The 19,989-nt window shown below is 37.8% G+C and overlaps 1 protein-coding gene across 1 annotated transcript in view; it reads left to right on the forward strand.

Moving 5' to 3' along the window:
- LOC123662599 overlaps window positions 1–19,989 on the forward strand; it is a 59,951-nt gene that overhangs the window by 38,831 nt on the left and 1,131 nt on the right. The window contains exons 2-11 of the mRNA XM_045597422.1: window positions 12,646–12,776; window positions 13,800–13,980; window positions 14,888–15,024; window positions 15,661–15,780; window positions 16,067–16,215; window positions 16,554–16,651; window positions 17,536–18,186; window positions 18,477–18,641; window positions 19,095–19,194; window positions 19,695–19,803. Of these exons, the coding sequence (XP_045453378.1) occupies window positions 12,646–12,776; window positions 13,800–13,980; window positions 14,888–15,024; window positions 15,661–15,780; window positions 16,067–16,215; window positions 16,554–16,651; window positions 17,536–18,186; window positions 18,477–18,641; window positions 19,095–19,194; window positions 19,695–19,803 (1,841 nt within the window). The remainder of the gene's footprint in view (window positions 1–12,645; window positions 12,777–13,799; window positions 13,981–14,887; window positions 15,025–15,660; window positions 15,781–16,066; window positions 16,216–16,553; window positions 16,652–17,535; window positions 18,187–18,476; window positions 18,642–19,094; window positions 19,195–19,694; window positions 19,804–19,989) is intronic.

Genomic DNA, 19,989 nt, shown 5'->3' on the forward strand with positions numbered 1-19,989 from the left:
CGTATATGCTCTACCCAAAACCGGAAACATAATTTAATACTAGTAAAACGTAGGATTACTGAAGCTTACTTTTAAAAAAAACATACAATAGGTTATATTATAATATTAACTGCGTTATCTTCGCTTTGAAAGGTATTTTTTTTTTCTTTTTCTTCTGACAAATTTCATTAAGTGACGACTGACGAGTACGAAAAGTGACGCGACCTTGAATTAAGCTAATCATTGACTAAATGAGGCGGTTGTAAGGTTTCAATTGGTACTGTAAGCTTCGCCACTTTTGTAACTGAATCTTGGATTTTAAACATGATATTTCTTCGATTAGTTTCACGTTTCATATTCAAAAAAAGTAATAATGAGGTAGGTACATACAACTTGATTGATTTTTTACTAGTACTTATAAAATAATTAAAGTTTTTAATTGTTGTAAAGTAGCTATATATTAAGGGAATATATGATTTGAGTCCATTTTTTTACAACTAGACTGGCAAACAAGCTCACGATATATGTAGATACCTACAACACCAGCAGGCCTAGTATGCGCGCCACGACAAAATTTTGTCTACCCCTTTTCTCGTATTATCTCTCTATGTCTACAGTAGCTAACATGCATGCACGCGATACTCTTCTCGTTACGTCAAGAAGAGATAATCATTAAATTTTAGTGATCTGTGATATTTATCTCTACGGAAGCTAACATGACATCGTAATTTTGTCGAATTTTGTCGTTTTAGGAAGAGAAACTTCTCGTCTTCAATATTATCGACGAGAAAGACGATAAATAAAAAATAAATAAAACCGGGTGCCTATTTTTTGTATACCATGGCGTTTCCCTATTATAATTATATAATTTCGGTATACGAAGAGCGGGAAGCGCGAAAAGTCGAGTGAAGTGTGCCATATAATGGCACAAAAAACGTATTTGCGCCCTGTTGCTTCTTATTCTAAAACAATGCGTGATAGAATTACAATTATCTAATGTGCGACAAGATATAAAGCACAACATGAACATATTGTTTTACATATATAATTAAATTCATTTACTTACGCCGTTTTATTTTCCATATTAGATTTTTTAAATTTGATATACACTTTTTATCTTAGCCAAAAGGCCGAGAACATTGTTAAATAAAACATGTGTCACTCGTTTGAAATTATACTGTGAATCCAAACGTTGGTTCATCCCGGTTTGGCACGATTGGTCAATAACCTTGTAAATTCAACTTTACGACAAAAGAAATAAGAATGATATTCAGTTGTGATTATGGTTGATAATGTTTAATTTTTGAAATTCCTTCTTTATTAAAATTTCATAATCGAACGAATAACAAAGTGTTTTGAATTTTGGAAGTGATAGGCGAAATTTTAAGATTCTTGTATTTCTTGTTTTTTTAAATTAGTTTAATAGTTAGTCAGTGTTGTTAGTTAGTAATATTTAGTTAGTGTTTATATTTTTCATTATAAAAAAATGGTATATTTTTTTGTAAGGGCAGCACAATTTTCTCTACTCGACAAGGCGAAGTCTTCGGAAGAGAATTTTGTCTCTCGTAGTGCGCATGTTAGGGTAATCGAGAAAATACTCGATGTAGACATTATCTCTCTCTCTCGTCAAGAGATATCTCGTTGTACGCATGCTAGGCCTGCTGGTGCAGCCGACCCCAGGAGCCGATATGCATAAGCACTGATCTGTTCATCTATTGTCTGTTACATTTTACATTAAGATCTCAACAAAGTATGCTGGAACAACCTTCCTCCTCCTCTGCGTGACCTTCGTACTAAAGCCAGCTTCAAGCGTCAATATAAAAAGTATTTATTAGAATTACAAAAGAAAAATTAGTTTTTTTTTTTTTTTCTTTGTAGCTGTGAATTTTTAATTATTTTTTTTTCTCTCTCTTTTTTTTTTAATGTTTATGCGAGTATACTGTTTAGTTAACTATCTATCTCATTTCTATAATAAGTATTTTATTCTGGAGGTGTTTTCCTTGTGGTGCCAGTATTTCTATATAACCTAATAAATCCCATATATATCCATTTATAATTATGTGTTTATATAATAAGCAAGTAGGTTTATGTGTATATATTTATCATGTTATTATTATTTCAATTTATTTATTATACTTTTCAATTTATTTAATGTACTTTTTTGTGTTGTCCATATCGCAGTCTTTTCCTTTATTAGTATGTATTGTTTTGCAATATTTTATATAATCCATAGATTTCTATGTATGTATCCATGTGTATGTATATATCTATCAGAATGCCGCCAAAATGAAAATTAATTACAAAACTTAGGGTGGTCCTGAAAACCAGTGTTAGGACTAACAGTCCTAACTTAAACTGAGGTCACACCTTTTTGTGAGACATGCTGCGAACTTATATAAAAAATGTCTTAGTTAAATACTTTTAATCGATAAGTTTATATTGTATCTCTTTTTTTGTTTTGTTGTACGTTTGCATCCTCTTTGTATTTCCTTGTCCTTGTTGTAAATTATGTGCAATGTGTTTTTCTTTTTATATCATTTTAACCTGATGCAGTGTGTTTTTCACAAATAAATTTATTATTATTATTATTATTAAGTAGTGTATCCTGTGACGAATAGAGTCTGAATAGTGTATGCCGTTTTGGTCTCTTTCTCGTTCCTACCTCGAGGTTTAATATTAATCGTATTAACCCGGCCGTTGTTTCGGTCGGTTAAATCGTATTAAATCGGTCACCAACCCGCCTGCCCAGCGTGTCGACTATGGGCAAAACACATGAGTTCACGCTATTTTTGGCGTGAACTTTTGGAGGCCTATGTCCAGCAGTGGACTGTGATAGGCTGAAATGATGATGATGATGATGTATTAAAATAACACAAAATACGAGTAGGTAAGCTTTTAATCTTAAAACATTTTATTAAAAGTCTCTAAATATTGTAAAAACCTTGTATTGTATATTCTATAAAGTTTTATTATTGTTTACTACGTTCATTACGCTTATTTATTATAATCAACCTATAACAAATAATACGTAGTCCACTTCCAGAAATAACCGTTTAAAACATTTAATTTACATTCACCATTTATATGGGTACCGTATCTCAATTAATCTGCACATAAAATAGATATCAGATGATCGCGTTACGCAAGACGAGAAAGTGTGAGCATCCCGACCGTGCAAATTGATAACACATAATGCAATCGCATCTCCACAGGCTATACACTACACGCCTCCCAACTGACGAAACAGTTTATATTAATACAAGCCGTGTCCCACGACTTCAATCGCAGTGGTTAATCGAAATAAAATATATCCTATATTTTAAGTTGGGCAAAGTTACATATCTGTGCAAAATTTCATTAAAATCGGTTCAGTAATTTCGAAGATTAGCCCGAACAAACATGGTGAGATTTTTGATCGTTTGTCATGGACAAACTAAAAACTTTTGGAACGATTTAAAAAAAAAATAATAGAAAAGGCTTACGTTATCACTGCTAATGAATGACATAGGCTATATTTTAGCGGAAGAGAACGGAACAGCCAAAATTTTGTAATATACGCGGGCAAAGCCACAGATTGTTGTCTAATTAATTAAAAAAAAGTTTTGGCTGTGTAACATTCATTTCAACTAATGAAAACAAATATGTGAATTTACAAAGCAGGTGAAATAGGCAGCTTAGGTTATTTATAACAAGAGAAAAAGATTTTCAGCTGCGCTAACAAGTTACAATCATCATTGAGTTGGAATTGAGAGATCCGCAGAAAAAATATATTTAAAAAAGTAAACTGATTCCAACTGCAAAAAGACTGAAAACAGACAATGTTCTATAAACTAGCAATCTGTCGGAAATAACTTCAAACCAGAAAAAAATATACAAAATATTATGTTATATTAAACATGTTCAAATTAAATTTTTATATTTTATAGAGTTTGACTAATCGGTTATAGAGTCGTTCGTCGAGCGAAACATTACAGAAGTGTCATTAAACTTGTTTAAAAATAAAAATTACGCGCTCGTCTAAAGAATAATAGTTTTTTTTTTTCACACAACGGTTCCCAGTAGCACGACATCTAGTATTCCAGATCGGAAACACTCGGAAACATACGTCCAGATCACGACAAATATTCGTCATGAGCTGTGATCGAAGCAGCGACCGCTATTCTATTGTTATATTCTAGCACTGCGCCCGTCTAATCCCACGTGCTGTAATTTTGCATGAAAAGTATATATCTTAATGTTTCGATGTATAATACGAGTACAATAACGTTTCAGTGTTAGCAGCATTACCTGTAGCACTTCCATTGTCCGTAAATCTGAGATTATTATCGCAATTGTTAACGCTCGGCGGAACAAATCGGTTCAGCGACAGACGGCGGGTATATTATTGTTTCATAAGTAATAAGTGGTTAAATGGAAAAAGATTATTTTGTGATGTTCGTTTTTTTTCAGTTTCCAAGATCAATTTGCAAAGATCTAGACAAATAATAAATTTTGAGTGTCTGTTTGTAATATTAAAATAACCGTTTTTACTAAATGCATATGGATGTATACACGGTACATATAGCAAAATAACATTTTTTACAATTTTTGTCGTTCTGTTTGTCTGTTTGTTCCGGCTAATCTCTGAAACGACTGGACCGATTTCGACGGGACTTTCACTGGCAGATAGCTGATGTAATAAGGAGTAACTTAGACTAGACTTACTTTTATTTTAGAAATTGATTTATTTTGTAACTGCGAACTAAAAAATATTTTTTTAATTACACGCGGTCGAAGTCGCGCGCACAGTTAGTAAATATAATACTAGCAAGCTATTAATTTTTGTTTACGCTTCACGTCCAACGATCCGTGTAACGGCATCCGTGCAGGTCACACAGATGTTTGATGACAATTTACAATAGTATAATATAACAAATGTTTTTTATTTTGTTAAAATTAGATATGGAATGTCATTTTTAGTAGAAAATGATGAGCGTCAAAAAATTTATCAAAAGCCTGTTAACCAAGTTCCTGAAGTAATGTTTACTAACTTTGATTCGGGAACATATTTTATATAAACTCGGAATATTCTGTTAAAACACGTAGATAAGTTTTAAATAGCAAATATATTTTGCTGTCAGTTAAAAACATCACTCTTCTGATTTGTTCAGTTAAATTAATCGGAGCGGCTGCTAAAACAACTGAAGGGGACTCGCGAAGGTCGTCTCTCATTAGGTAAAGATAGATTTGTATTAATCATACAATTACCATACATTCCTGTGTAGTTTCCAGAGTTAGATTTCGCAAATCAGCTATCGAGACATACATATGCAATTGTAAAACATTTCCTATATAGTTGTTTTGTACTCTGAAAATTTACGGGCTTTTGTTCAGAGAACATTAATTAAGATTGTGTAATTGAACTAAGACACTTTTCTATAAAAGATTTCGAGTTTAATCTGCCGCGTTCATCTCTATCAAGAGTAATGATCAAGTGTCTGTGATAGCAATACGAAGCTACGGCTTGACATGCTTTCGTGGTGAAACCCACAAGGATAATTAATTACCTCTGCAACAATCGGAGAGTTGGTTTCAAGGGATCCTTTGCACCAATGCACCAGAATAGTTTACAAAGATAACACTGTAATATCGTTCCGCTCTTATCAGGTTTTTGTATAGGTACCTATTATGTTTACATTAGTTAGCTATTTATTTTATACCATATTTTCGCCGGTCTGGAGGTAATTACGTAGTATCCTATTTACTCGGGTTTTGGTCTAACGATTCATTTTAGACTAGTAAATATATTGCACACAAATTATTATTATTATTACAGTGTTGCTAGCCATGTTCTGTCACCCGACACCGGCCCATCCGCCCCGCGGCCTTGCTCCGATTGTACATGAGTACGGCTGACCGGGGTTATGTTACTACCGCGTTGCGAGGAATCTATAGAGATTTATTTCATTTTTTTTTTTTTTGATGAATTAAGCTCTGACCTTTCGTCTTTATAGAGGTAGAGACCTTCAGGCAATGATGGGAATCTTACCATATACATAGTAGTCTGTTAAATTTAAGTATAACACACAGCTGGTCAATTGCCATAACAGCTGTTATACTCGTAGAGCAGACAACGTTTATGATGTTTTGTTAAGTCAAGCTCATGGTCCTTAAATTAAATCGGTGTAATTATATGTGTGAAGAGTGACATTATAATCGCCCTTATGTTATATGATAACTTAATTAGAATTTGACTTTATCGAATATAAAAATTCTGAAAAGTAGTAACATTTTGAACAAATGTATCGAAGATTGAACTTATGTTTCTTAAAATATCTTATAGATCGTAGCTCTTGTGTTAGTTCTTAGACAAGACAAGACATACAGTTCTCAGTTAAATCTTAAATGTAATTAGTTTACTAGCGCCGTAATCCTGTCAGTTAAATAGTTCTAGTTAGCGATTTTATCTCGTTCTAATACTAACAGACAGTTCACCGTCCTCATTCACCTTAATGGAACTGTACGTCCATCTGTTTCGATGAAGCGCCGCAACTTTATGTCGTGACGTACTGAGTGCCTCGTAAAACTACGGAATGGGAACACTTCGCAACTCGTAATGACTAGCGTTAACGCTAGTGTCTCCTCGCTCGCTCTCGTCTGCGAGAGTACCATCTTGCATAATGCAACGATTGTTGTGCTTGAAGCCGGCTGAAATATCCATTTCGTGCTACTGTAATATCTCCTCCAATAATTTCTATTTCGAATGCTCACAGTAATTATTACCGTTCGACTTCAATTATTCCAAATTTGAATTTAATACGTTGGTAATTCACCTTCAATAATTTGAATTTCGAATTAATATGCCCAATTATCATTCAATTAAATCTGTTTCAATATCAAATTGGTTAACTTAATTATCGTTTAACGCTTGTGATTTCAATTTTGAAATTATTTACTTCATTACCATTTTACTTCAGACTTGGGTGATTCTTGTTTTATATTTTATTTATTTATTAGCATAATTAAAATTATTCTTCTTTCATTATTAACGCTAATATTGTTTATAGCATACTTCATACGATTTGTATTTAGTGATTCCAATTTGATATTAAATTTTAATTGTAGTTATTGTATTTTAGGAATTACAGTTAGTGATATCAGAACAATCCAGAACGTTATATGTAGGTACATAAAATTTGTCTTAATATATATACTGTTCAGTATTATCTGTTTTTAATTAATATATTAAATTATGTAGTTTGTGTAATAATTATGAATGATTTTTATTTTCTAGTTTGCAATATATTTGATACTTCCTTCATAAGAACATACGTCGACAGATATACACTTGTATGGTATCAGGATTTGATGATAAAGGCGAAGTAATCGTTAACCGATGGTTAGCTACAACTATTAATAATAAATAATAAAATTCATATCATTAATAGTTGGGCTTTAGACTATAAATAGAAGATTTAAATATTTCCATGTAGGCTGGCCATCGAGCCTAAATTAAGTGATACCTATAAATCTGTCGCTCGCTGAGTATCTCAGGGCGGACACTGCATATAATCGCAATTAACTCATCTCGACAACAGCTCTGCTCTATGCACTATAAAACACTTCATATTGTATTCATTATCCTAAGTAATATAATATTTCTCTTATATATAAAATTCTCGTGTCACAATGTTAGTTAAAATACTCCTCCGAAACGGCTGGACCGATTTTTATGAAATTTTGTGTGCATATGGGGTAGGTCTGAGAATCGGCCAACATCTATTTGTCATACCCATAAGTTATAAGGGAGGGTGAATTAAGGGGGTGTTAATAACATGTATGGCAAAACGTTTGCGTGGTCAGCTAGTATATGTAAATAAAATGTAAGCGTCGTCAATTATTTTCACTAACTTCACCTAGCGACGACTATACTAATTATAAAGTATATTTAATAAATTATGTTTGCCTGTGTGCTGTTGTTATTTTTATTTCGGAAATTTGACTTGGAAAATATTTATGCAGTAATTTTTTAGAGTGGATATTAAATAAAAGTGACTGTTTGAATACAATTAAGAGAGAAAAGAATGAAATCGAAACATATTTTACCATAAAGCTAGAGGCTAATTAAAAGAGAAGAAGTCGTAGCCATACATCAGTATCGCGTAGTCTCCCGAGTGCCGTCAACTAAGGTAATTAATGTTGTTCTTCGTCTCGTAACTCTTGTTACGCGTCGCGAACGACGACCGTTCCCGGCCGTTCGAGTAAATCAAATATCATTGTAATTAATAGGCAATATAAAACAATTCTTTATAAAGTTCCAAAATGGTCTTCTATAGAATATGTTTTCGACAGTAGAAAAGTAAAACTCGATTCGCTGATGATGACTCTGACGGATTTATATAAAATTGTGCTGACTGTACGTACTGTTATAAGACTTTGGTTAAGCCTCTTTTTAAAAAAAGGAATATTCACAAAACTGGAAATACTTTTAAATAAAACGAATTTGAAATGAATTTTAAATACGACCGTCGGAGTCGGAGGCAGGAATAGAACTGACTGGGAGGAGCAGGCGTCTGAGGGTTCTAGAGGAAAGGTGCTGAAATGGCAGGACAGGTAAGGGATAAGGCTAACTTATCAGGGTTATAACAGTACGTAACATGTCTATTTAATTAATCGATTGTACAATTAATAATAATAATAAAGTAAATATATTCTTGTAAGTTGATGTAAAAGTCACTAGTCTAGTACAATTAAATGGCATGTATGTTTGTTAGTTTATTTTTCATTGAGAAATTGGCGTCTTCTAAAAATAAATGTATTCCAAGAAATAAAGTATATTGTTAATTACCGACACTCTCGATCAGTCAACTATAGTTGCCCGAGACGAATGGGCAGCTCAAATTAATTACTTAAAAGATTAATCGAGGCGAGGAGCAGACCCCCTCGCGTTTTAACTACTATTTATTTTTAATAGTCACTATAACTAAGTATAATTTTATGTACTAAGATTTGAGACGGTTACGGTGCAGTTGCCGTGGCGTTGATAGTGATCGCCGGTTCAATGCTCGCACCTGACAAATGTCTGTGTAGGCACTATAGCTTTTTTTTGTGGGCTGGTCGTTTCTTGTTTCTTTAATGAGTCTCCGGACCCTTCAAAACATAGTTTTTGTATTTATTTATAAATAAGTACACAGTATTACTACACTTTTTATTTGTTTAGATATACTATTACAGTTAACTATACTGCACTATCTGCATCTAATGTAAGTACCTGCAAGGCTACTGCAAATACTTACCATCAAATGAGCCGTACGCTTATTTGTGAACCTAGTGTTATACAAATATTATAAATTCCTGAATTAATTTCTATGTAACCCGCTGACCTTTTAAAAGTTATATCAAAATACGTACATATATCGTGATCTGGAAGAGCATGTTTATCGGTCATTTCCGGTCGCCTCTGACACGCAGCCTAATGACTAATTCCTAGCAAGGGTTGGTTACGATTTCCGATAGGGAGATATGAAATCATGCGATCGTCAAATAAATCTTATTAAAAGATCATAACATTAATGTTAAAAAAAAATTGATCATACGTTAGAATAACAACCGGTCGGTGGACTCACGTCTCTGTTGGAGACATTAAGTTAGTCTAATTTAAACAATGATGTTGCTGAGTAACGCCTACCTTGATTTAAAGAAAATTGCATGTTTCAGAAATAAAAAAGGACATGGGTTCAAAAGTCCGTGGATGTATATTACTTATAAAAAAAAAAACATTGATGGTAAATTCGTTAATAAATCTGATGATGATGATGATACTCAGCCTGTATCAATATCAACCCACATATGGAGGTATCTTTCTATCTAGTCTACTAATATTAAAAAGCCGACTTAACTTAGCCGACTGTTTTAGATTTTTTTTAAATGATTATTTTAATTTTTTTAATTTTAACTAGCGACCCGCACTGGCTTCGCACGTTTGCAAAAACTACCAGTATTTCTCTACTATATTATGCATGTACAATACATATAAATCTTCCTCTTCAATCACTCTGTCTATTAAAAAAAACCGCATCAAAATCCGTTGCGTAGTTTTAAACCTTTAAGCATACATAGGGACAGAGAAAGCGACTTTGTTTTATACTATGTAGTGATATATTATATATATGTTAAACTAGGTATTGACCCTGAAAAATTGTTAAAACTTTTTACCAACCGAATTGACATCATTACAAAGTCACTATACATAGTTAACTCATAACTTCGCACATTCAGATTCCGTCCGAAAGGTTAGTGTAACGTCATCGTGATCAGGTGTCTTTAGCTCGCAGACAATACAGTTTCGCTGGAACTGTTCGCCGCGCTAAGAGCGGGCAGTACTTGACCCTGCGCTCGGCCCTCGGTCGCCTCTATTGTGCTTCAAATGCTCGTGAGCTTCAGGCTAAATGCCAAAAAATTGGCGACAATTATACCAAACTATCGTCGACTTATAACAATTAAACCACCGCTACTAAAGTTCCGTATTTTTTATTTATACATCAAATTAGCTGCATTTAGTAAATGCTTCATTATCATAAATTTCCTTTTCATTAAGATTTTGTAGTGCTTCAATGAGATGTTATTAGCATAGTTCCTTATTCTAGAGTAGCTGTTGGTTTTATGTAACTTAATAATTGTGTTTGCTCGCAAACGACAAAAAATCCGACTTCAATAACATCGTCAAGTAATACAACGTAGTTTGATGAAAAAATAGTCAAGTCGATGCGCGTTATCAAGGATTACTCAAGAAGTAGTAATCGGATCTCGATCAAATTTAAATGGCCACAAGAAAAGTATTAGTTTTCGACTAAAAAAAATGATCGAAATCGGCCCACCCAGTAAAAAGTTGTGAGGTTAATATAGGTACATACAAAAATGCAGTCGAATTGAAAACCTTCTCCTATTTTACCGACTTGAAAAAAGGAGGAGGTTACTTAATTCGACCGTATATATATCTAATATATAAAATTCTCGTCTCGCGGTGTTTGTATTTAAACTCTTCCCGAAACGGCTTGACCGATTCTCATGAAATTTTGTATGCATATTGGGTAGGTCTGAGAATCACACAACATCTATTTTTCATCCCCCGTTTTCGTTGTTCTACGAGTACACTATGAAGATAGCCGAACGAAGACTATTTTTTTTTGTGAATAATGACGTCTACAAGACTACTGGAGATTCATTTATAATAATAATAATAATAATAATAATGACATTTATTTCGGGACTAGCCCATATAGTGTTAGTAACAATGTTTCTTATAACCTAGTGTTAGTACAACAACAGAGAATAAATATAAAATAGTTTTTATATTTATACATTTTTTTTTTCAAATCACATGGAGTTTTATCCAATGTCGCAGCATTGGACTCTCCCATCTATCTACAAATACTCTCAGAATACTATTGTGGCTGCCGCGGAAACGCTTAAGTAATGACGCGCACCTCTTGCGCATGATAGCTTTGAAGTCATCGACGCGCCTTTCCGCGAACATCAGTGAGGCACTACAGCGCCACGGCAGCCCCAGCAGCATCCTGAACGCATTATTGTATTGTACGCGGAGGTCACTGTAAGCACGCAAGCTATAGCTGGTCCACAGACTGCTCGTATAAAACGATTGGCAGAAGGCTTTAAAAAGAGTTATTTTGACATCTTCTGTACAACGTGCAAATCTGCGAGCCAGCATGTTGCAGCGAACTGACAGTGACCTTCGCTCCCTGTCTATATCCTTATTATCGCCTAAGTTTTCGACATTATCGACACCTCGGAATCATTCGTGTCTCGAGATATGTCGGTGGCAGTCGCGGCGATAAGACTTACTATTTACCTGCATCGTTTCAACCTGTAATATCCCACTACTGGGCATAGGCCTCTTTTCTCATGTAGGAGAAGGATCAGAGTTTAATCCACCACGCTGCTCCAATGCGGGTTGGCGGATATATTGCCTACTATGAGTAACGATCGCTATCAGGTGTACATGATAACAACCGGGACCGACGGCTTAACGTGCTCTCCGAGGCACGGTGGGGAGACCCACAAGGACTGCACAAACACCCAGACCACGGCAAATACATGTATGTCCAATACAAATGTTTGTCATGTGCGGGGATCGAACCCGCAACCGCCAGCGGAACCGGCACAATCCATAGAGCTGTGACGGTTGCGCCAACGCGGTGCAAGAATTGTTTATAGTATGTAATTAAAATATAAAGTGTGTGATGAAATAGTATTGTGATAATCCTTTGTCAGTGTAGCTAAATATTTATTTTACGTTTGTTAGTTTAGGTCCGTCTTTGATCTTATTCATTGTTTTACTTAACTAGTGTCAGGGCGATATTTACTTAAAGTTTTACAATAATGAGAAGAATTATACTGACTACAATGATGTTTGTTAAATTAAGCTCGAACTAAACGATTTTATAACGATGATTGTCGCTTATATCTGTTTGCTTCACTGACGTCAAATTTCTTCATTTTAACCGACTTCAAAAAAGAGGTTCTCAATTTGATTGTATTTTTATTTTTATCGATATAAATTGAAGTCGATTGTTTTTCTTTTGCGAGCATAAACAATATTATAAAACGCACCTTCGCGTTTATCAATCGTGTCAACAAGCACTTATCGTGTAATCCGTTTGTTCCCAGGGAGGAGGTTCACAAGCACGCCGTGCGGTGGAACGCGAACTTCTCGTTCGTGTGCAAGATGTGCGCGAACGCGAACACTGGCGTGCTCGAACCGGCGCTTCTGCGCGTCTCCGTTCGCAAGGAATGCAAAGGTAACACTGCTGTTTTTAATTAAAAAAACTAAATTTTTATCAAACTTTTGTAAACGACAATTATTATACATATTTTGTACAGACTTAATCAGTCAATAAACGAAACCTATACTTTTCCCTAACGAAAACTTTAAAATAAAAACGTTATGTTATGTATCTGTAAATTTTCTGTCTTACTTAAATGTATAAAATCTCTTAAAAGTTTTAAAAAGTTCCCTCGTTGCATAAGACGTCCAACAACGAACTCCATACTGAGCTTGACAATACTTCCTCAATAAGACCGTAAAAGTTGGCACCGTGCGAACCGATCCACTGGGTTCGATAATATTCTTTAGAAAATCGTCGACACCATTCACAGCTGAGTAGCGCAACTCGCGAGTTTTCGAACTAGTTAGTTGCCAACAAAATATCGATGTCTTTAAGAAACTCTGATGTTTTTTTTCAGTTCGTTAGTCACGCTATCGGCGTTTATTTAAGCTGCATTTCATCGAATCACACCACAACTAAACGTAATGGATGATAAAAAACGTTTTGTCTAACAGAAAATAACTTCCTGCTTATAAACGTTGTTTGCTTACGTTGTCCGGCTTGCGCAACAGTTTTCTTAAACTAGCGTTATTTACTACTGTCTGTTAGCGGGCGTGTCATCCAAGCGGCTGAAATTATTTAGTGAATTTTAATGTCCAAATTAGGTTCTTAATTCATTGAATTGCTTGAAAAAATACAAAAATCGACTAACAGATTTCTTTCGTGGAATTTAAATACAAAATTATGTATAGAATGTAGAATGACTGGTCGGGTATTAGGTAACTAATATCATTTTTAAAAAAAGCGAAAGATTCTATTTGTTACTTTTAATTAATTTAAAATATAAAAATTTTGGTTTAGAAACTTGTTTATGCTGTGAGATTAGGAGAAGAGCTATTAAACTCCTCATTGAGATCTAATGAACAGAAATATCAAACATAAACACAAGTAAAACCACATGATCTATTCTGTAGTATAAATTACGTGTTGGTACAGGTGGCAGGTCGTACCAGAAACTAGGTTTCTGCGACGTGAATCTCGCGGAGCTGGCGGGCGCTGGCGAGACCACGCGCCGCTGCCTGCTGGAGGGGTACGACCCCCGCCGCCGGCAGGACAACTCGGTGCTCAGGATACGCATCAAAATGAACATGATCTCGGGGGACCCGCTCTTTAAAGTGTACGTCCAGTTTGTTAAACAATTTTCTAACCAGCTACTGTGCTGTGCTGTGTGGTTACGGTAGTAAAGATTATAGCCACCCCCTCTCTTCCCGTGGGTGTCGTAAGAGGCGACTAAGGTATAACATAGTGCCACTCCCACCTTGGAACTTACAAAGCTGACCGATGGCGGGATTAACATCCAACTGCTGGATTTTAAATACACAGGCCGAAGACGGGCAGCAGTGTCTTCGGTGCGACAAAGCCAGCCCTGCGGTCACCAACTCGCCTGCCCAGCGTGATGATTAGATATGGGCAACACACATGAGTTCACGCCATTTTTGGCGCGAACTTGTGGCCTCCGCCTATGTCCAACAACGTGCTGCGATAGGCCATTAATGTGATGATACTGTACTGTTATTAAATGAAAAATGTTGAATTGTATTCTTTCAAACAGTCGATTGCATATGATAAATTTCTAGAAGAACGTGTACTTCTGCATAATTTATTGTACTCTGTACGATTGCAGTTTTAACATATGCGTGCTACATCTATATGTTTCGTTTGTAATACTTTATACGATTTATACAATTCAGTCCCTTTTTTACTTAAAAGATGTATCTACGTATTTTCATCTGCTAACAAGCGGTTAATGCAAGTCATGGACGAGTACAACACCAGTAAACTTAAAAGTGGGTTGCCGATGCCAGACGCACGTTGTCGCAGCTACCGCTGTGAATATAGCGCATCTTCAAAAACTGGTTACCTTACTCACAATAGGAAAACCAGTATTATTTGGTTGCAATCTTCTATTAGGTTTAGGTACATCCCCAGTCGGGCTATTATTTTGAAGATATTTCCTACGGTGCACAATTGATTTACTATGTTCACTGCGACAATTCTTATAGCATTCGTAATACCGATTACAGGCCCGAGCGCAAGCAAGAGGTGCCCGAGAAGACGGGCGGCGACAGCGGCTCGGAGAGCGCGCCGGCGGCGGACGACGACTGCGCCTCGTCCACCGCCAGCTCGGGCTTCGGCTCGCTCACCAAGAAGAAGAACTACGGTGAGTAAAGCATTAGCAGTGCATTAGAAGCCATACGTTTAAAAGGAAAACAGGAAGTGGGAAGTAGGAGGAAAATTTACTCGTAACATTTTTTCCTGATTTTAATTTGCAAAATCTACAGATTTGTAGTCTGTACCCATCAATCACTTCAGATTTATAAAAATAAATACCTTAGTACCGAAAATATACATAAATAATACATATATATACTTTGATGAAAATATACTTTGGTGAAAGAGACACAAATAAAAAATAATGACACATGAAGTCAAAATGATGGTAATACACTTCTCAGATTATGTTAAATCGTTATTTTTGTTTGTCTAGTAATTTTGATTTAATATATTTACTATTCGTTTTAATATGACTAGCCTATTGGCGCAGTTTGTAGTGGCCCTGCTTTCTGTTCCGCGCGTTGCGGGTTCGATTTCCGCCTGAGTATGTATGTATTTATTTATATATGAGTATTGTATGTTATTTATGTGTATACATCGGAAAAAAGTTTAGCTATACTAGTTGGCTGTTACCTATAATACAAGCATTAAGTTGCTTACTTATTGTGTGTGTGTGTTTATATTGTAATTTCTTCAAGGAAAAAAATATATCACTTTAAACAAAGCCCTGTACTCTTTGCAGAGGGAGTTACCCCCGCGCTGTCCTCTCTGCCCTCGTGTGAGCTGTCCTCTCCGGAGACAGAGGATGCGCCCCCGCCGCCCTCGCTGCCGGCGACTCTTACCAGCCTACCTGACTACCCCGGTAACACGTTGTTCGTTACTTAAAATATAACATCAGTTTCAGTTGATTTTCATATAAATACTTGTTCTTGTGTTTGTCTGCAATTGAGATTATATGGAGATTTAACATTGGTAGCATTTGAAAGTTATCAAAGCATCTCATTAAATGGTAACTATTGTTTTTCTGTTTTTAGTAATTTATGTGTTTGGTAATGGATGAGGGTGAATAAAATTTAGACCTAAGTTTTTTTATCTGGCTCGAAGGACCAAGCTTTTTATTAATCGTGGACAATCTCCTTGGTTTTCAGGACTCATGGTGTCGTCGCAAGGTACAGGCGTAGTGGGCGTGGGCTCGGGAGTGGGCGTGGGCGTGAGCGTGGGGTGCGCAACATGTCTACAGCAGCAACACACACACTCTAGAAATTCTTCCAATACCTCCGGTGACATGAGTAGCAAGGTGAGATATTCTTATAACATATACACTGATAAAGTTTTGAATTAATGAACATATAAAATATTTACTTAGAGCTATTGTGTAATCATGTCATATCACGCTCACTCAAGGTAGCGAAATGACAAACAATTAGCAAATTGGGTCGTGAGATTGTTTGAAAAGTTTACGTTATACAAATAAACAAAAAATACGCCTTTCACAAAAAAGATAATAAAATTTTCATATTAGTTAAATGCCGCTAAAACAACCGACAATGTAAACGTTTTATACAGCTTACTCGTCAATACATTTACTGCAGAATTTGCTCGCTAATATACTTTACTTTTTTCCACACATTTCAGGCGTCAGGATATGGTAGCTCAGTGTCAGCGGCGTCCGCGCACTCCCGACAGAGTTCAGAAGGAGAGTCGGCCGGAGACTCCAGGCCCCATCACAACAGGTAATATAGGACATACGTCGTATTATTTACTAATGAATTACTTGTAGAACTGTATAATATAATTTATTTATATTTTACACTATGTTTTGAAGGTGATTAAAAAAAAAGATAGTTGTACTCTTTATGAAATGGTTTTTGGTTTAAAAAAACAATGTGTATTTAAGTATTGATTTTTCTTCGATAATATTTGTATAGTCGAGTGCGGTCGTTGTTAAGTTATTGTATAAATCAAATTATATGTTAGAAGATGATCTGTATTACTAAGGAAAGTAGGTCATATATGTATATCGGTTCGCAGTAATTCTCAGTGTGTGTTAAAACTTGCCTAAACTTGAAATATAATTCTATATGAACATTCTGTATTTGGTATACAGTTTGAAACTTAATATTGTCCTGAAATAATTGGACCACGGAGCTAAATTAATAGTGTATTGCTAAAGGAGTAATACTGGGGAAGACTAAAGACGAGGATTGCATGCTTCTGCTACATATCATGTCGGCATGAAGGAACATGTACTTTATCAAGTTTTAGTTGTATTAAATATGTGATTATTTAATTTTTTTTGCAATAGAACGACTTCGAATACCGATAAAGAGTAAGAAAGTTTCTATTAACTTTGTTTTGTAATATAATACAGTCCATAAATTTTTATCCTGCATCACCGACCGACCGTCGTTCAGTCGAGTAGGTTGTACATACAATATCGTCGCCGGAGCGTCCCCCCCCTCGCGCGGCTCGCGGAGGTCCCGCTGCCGGACGAGACGCGCAGCCCCGCACCGCTTCACTAACACGAGCGCCGCACGTCACTAACACGCCTCCCCCTCGCTCGATTGATTCAAGTGTTTTTATTCCCCGCCCCCTCCCTGCGCACCCCTCCCCGCAGCGTGCGCCTGGAGCGGACCACCACCGTCACGACCGCGCTGCTGGCGCCCTGCAAGCACGGCCGCTCGCTGGCCAAGCTGCTGCTGGAGCGCTCGGTGCTGACGGAGAGCTCGGACCTGTTCCTGTCGCCCGACAGCACGCTCAAGTCGCCCGAGCCCTGCCTCGCGCCGGACGTGGTGCCGCGCCAGGCGCGCTCGCCCTCCAGCGAGGAGTACGCTACGCCGGACGGCACGATAGCCGACGAGCACTCGTTCGCGATGCCGACCTACTTCGACCGCAAGAGGAAGGCGGCCTCGATCGTGGCGTCGGCGGTGCAGCCGCTCGCGAACTTCCAGATATTCAAGCAGAAATCGCTGAACACGATCCCGGCGCTGATCGAGAGGAGCAAGCGGACCGAGGAGCTGTTCACGAACTTTCCCTTTCTGACGCCGCTGGCGCACCGGAAGAACTCGCTCGTGTCGAACTCGAACCGGCTGTCGGGCTGCTTCGAAGACGAGTTCTACTGCATCCCGGCGCTGGAGGCCGACGGTGGTTCGTTGGAGCACGTGGACGTGCGACATCGCTTCCGAAGCCTGTCCAACCGGGCGCTGGGCGAGGGACTCACGTCCACGCCCAAGGCCGACGAGCGCCGCTCCTACGACGAGCGCGCCAGGTGAGTGCGCAGCTCGTCCGCCTCCGCCCTCACCTCACTACGCATCGCCATCTCACCTCGCTTTCGCTTCGACTAACACTAACGACGCACACCCGGTGCGGGGCTAACGATCCTCTGTCGCCTACCTCATCCTTCTTCTGTCTCGTCGGTCCCGCCTCGCATTCGAAACGCGACTCATTTTACGTTTTCGAGTATCGTCCTTGTCTCAAACGTGTCGGTGCTTACACAAGTTTCGAGCCAGGGGGTGCGCCGCCGCGGGTACGCGCGTGGCTAAGTGTGCGTGTGCGCAGGTGCGCGGCAGGCGCGCCGGGCGCGGCGAGCGACGCGGGGGCGGCGGGGGCGGCGGGCACGCGGCGGGCGGGCGGCGCGCGCGAGGGCTCGCTGCCGCGCCGCGCCGGCGCGTGCGTGCGGTACGGGGCGCGGCCGGCGTGCGCCGCGCCCCTCGCCTACGTGTTGTCTCGTGTCGATGTCGTAGTCCGCTTGGCCGACCCGATTTTTATTTGCTGGAGATTTCATTTTGTGATATACTTTATAGTGTGCGAGGGTGACGAGTGCACTCCTCCCCATCGATAGAATTCATTTATTCTCGTTTTTTGAAGCGACGTCCTATCGATTACTCGTAAACGTAGAGTTTAAAGGCATGGATGTTACTTCGGACTTTTGTTGCTTAAATTTGCATGTAGCTTACGGTCGGTGCTGTTTTGGTGCTTCTTCTGCATGTCTCGTTGAATTTTGAATTACGATATTTTTATACGTAAAATACTGATTGCATTAAAATGTCAACCGCCTAACTACCCTCGTTAACGAACGAAACATAGTAGTCGAGTAGTGAGTTTAACAATCGAATAACAATATTCGGCGCCGTACTGCCGCCCACCCACACCCTGACTGACCTGCCCGCCCCGCAGGAACCCGTCGTCGGGCTCGCTGACGGCGTCCGCGTCCGAGAGCGGCTCGCTGGAGCGCGCGCGCGCGCACGAGCGCCGCGCGCCGCCCGCCGACGACCAGGTGAGGGGAGGCTTGTTGCGACCACAACACGATTAAGAAACATTTGTGTGCCTCTTGGTTCTTGCTGTTATCTGAGAGTAATTTTTTGAGTACCCTCGAAGAAAGTAAAGAACTACTTTTCCTAGGTTTAAATAACTATTGGCAACCCTACTAAGAATATAACATTTTAAAATGTTACTTAATTTAAGCTCAGAATAATTATAAAATTTTTAAATGTTACTTAATTTAGGAGGTATTGAACACTCGTGCCACTCAAAAACAAAACGAACTATTCTTATATTATATTGTTTTTCTAGGTGTAAAAAAAACACAGCCAGTATTTCTTAAAATTATATTTGTTATCTGTGCCATTAGTCCAAGATATAATCTTGTTATAGGTTACCGGTAAAAGATTTTGTCATTCTTAAAAAAAAATTATACTTCTTACTAAAGTTGGTCCGTAATTGATACACTAGACACTTAATTTGGCCATTATTAATAAGTAGTGCACGTGTCCGCAGCACGTGGTGTCATGTCGCGTGGAGAACACACGCGTGAACCCCGACTCGCTGATCGACGAGCTGCTGGCCGCCACCGACCTCAAACACGCCGTCGACGACGCCGCTGAGAGTGAGTCTATACTGTCCATATTCCTCCTATTTATCCCAAACTGAAAATTTGACGTGAACCTCATTCGACTCCGAGGAATAATTTTTTTTGTGAACTTGTCCAAAATTAAAACTCCATTTAAAATTATTTTTATCTTATCATCGTTCCTTAAAAAAAAATATCCTAGTCCATTTTGTTCATCAATTA

This window comes from Melitaea cinxia, chromosome 2 (genome assembly GCF_905220565.1).
Source record: "Melitaea cinxia chromosome 2, ilMelCinx1.1, whole genome shotgun sequence".
In the NCBI taxonomy this organism is placed as follows: Eukaryota; Metazoa; Arthropoda; class Insecta; order Lepidoptera; family Nymphalidae; genus Melitaea; species Melitaea cinxia.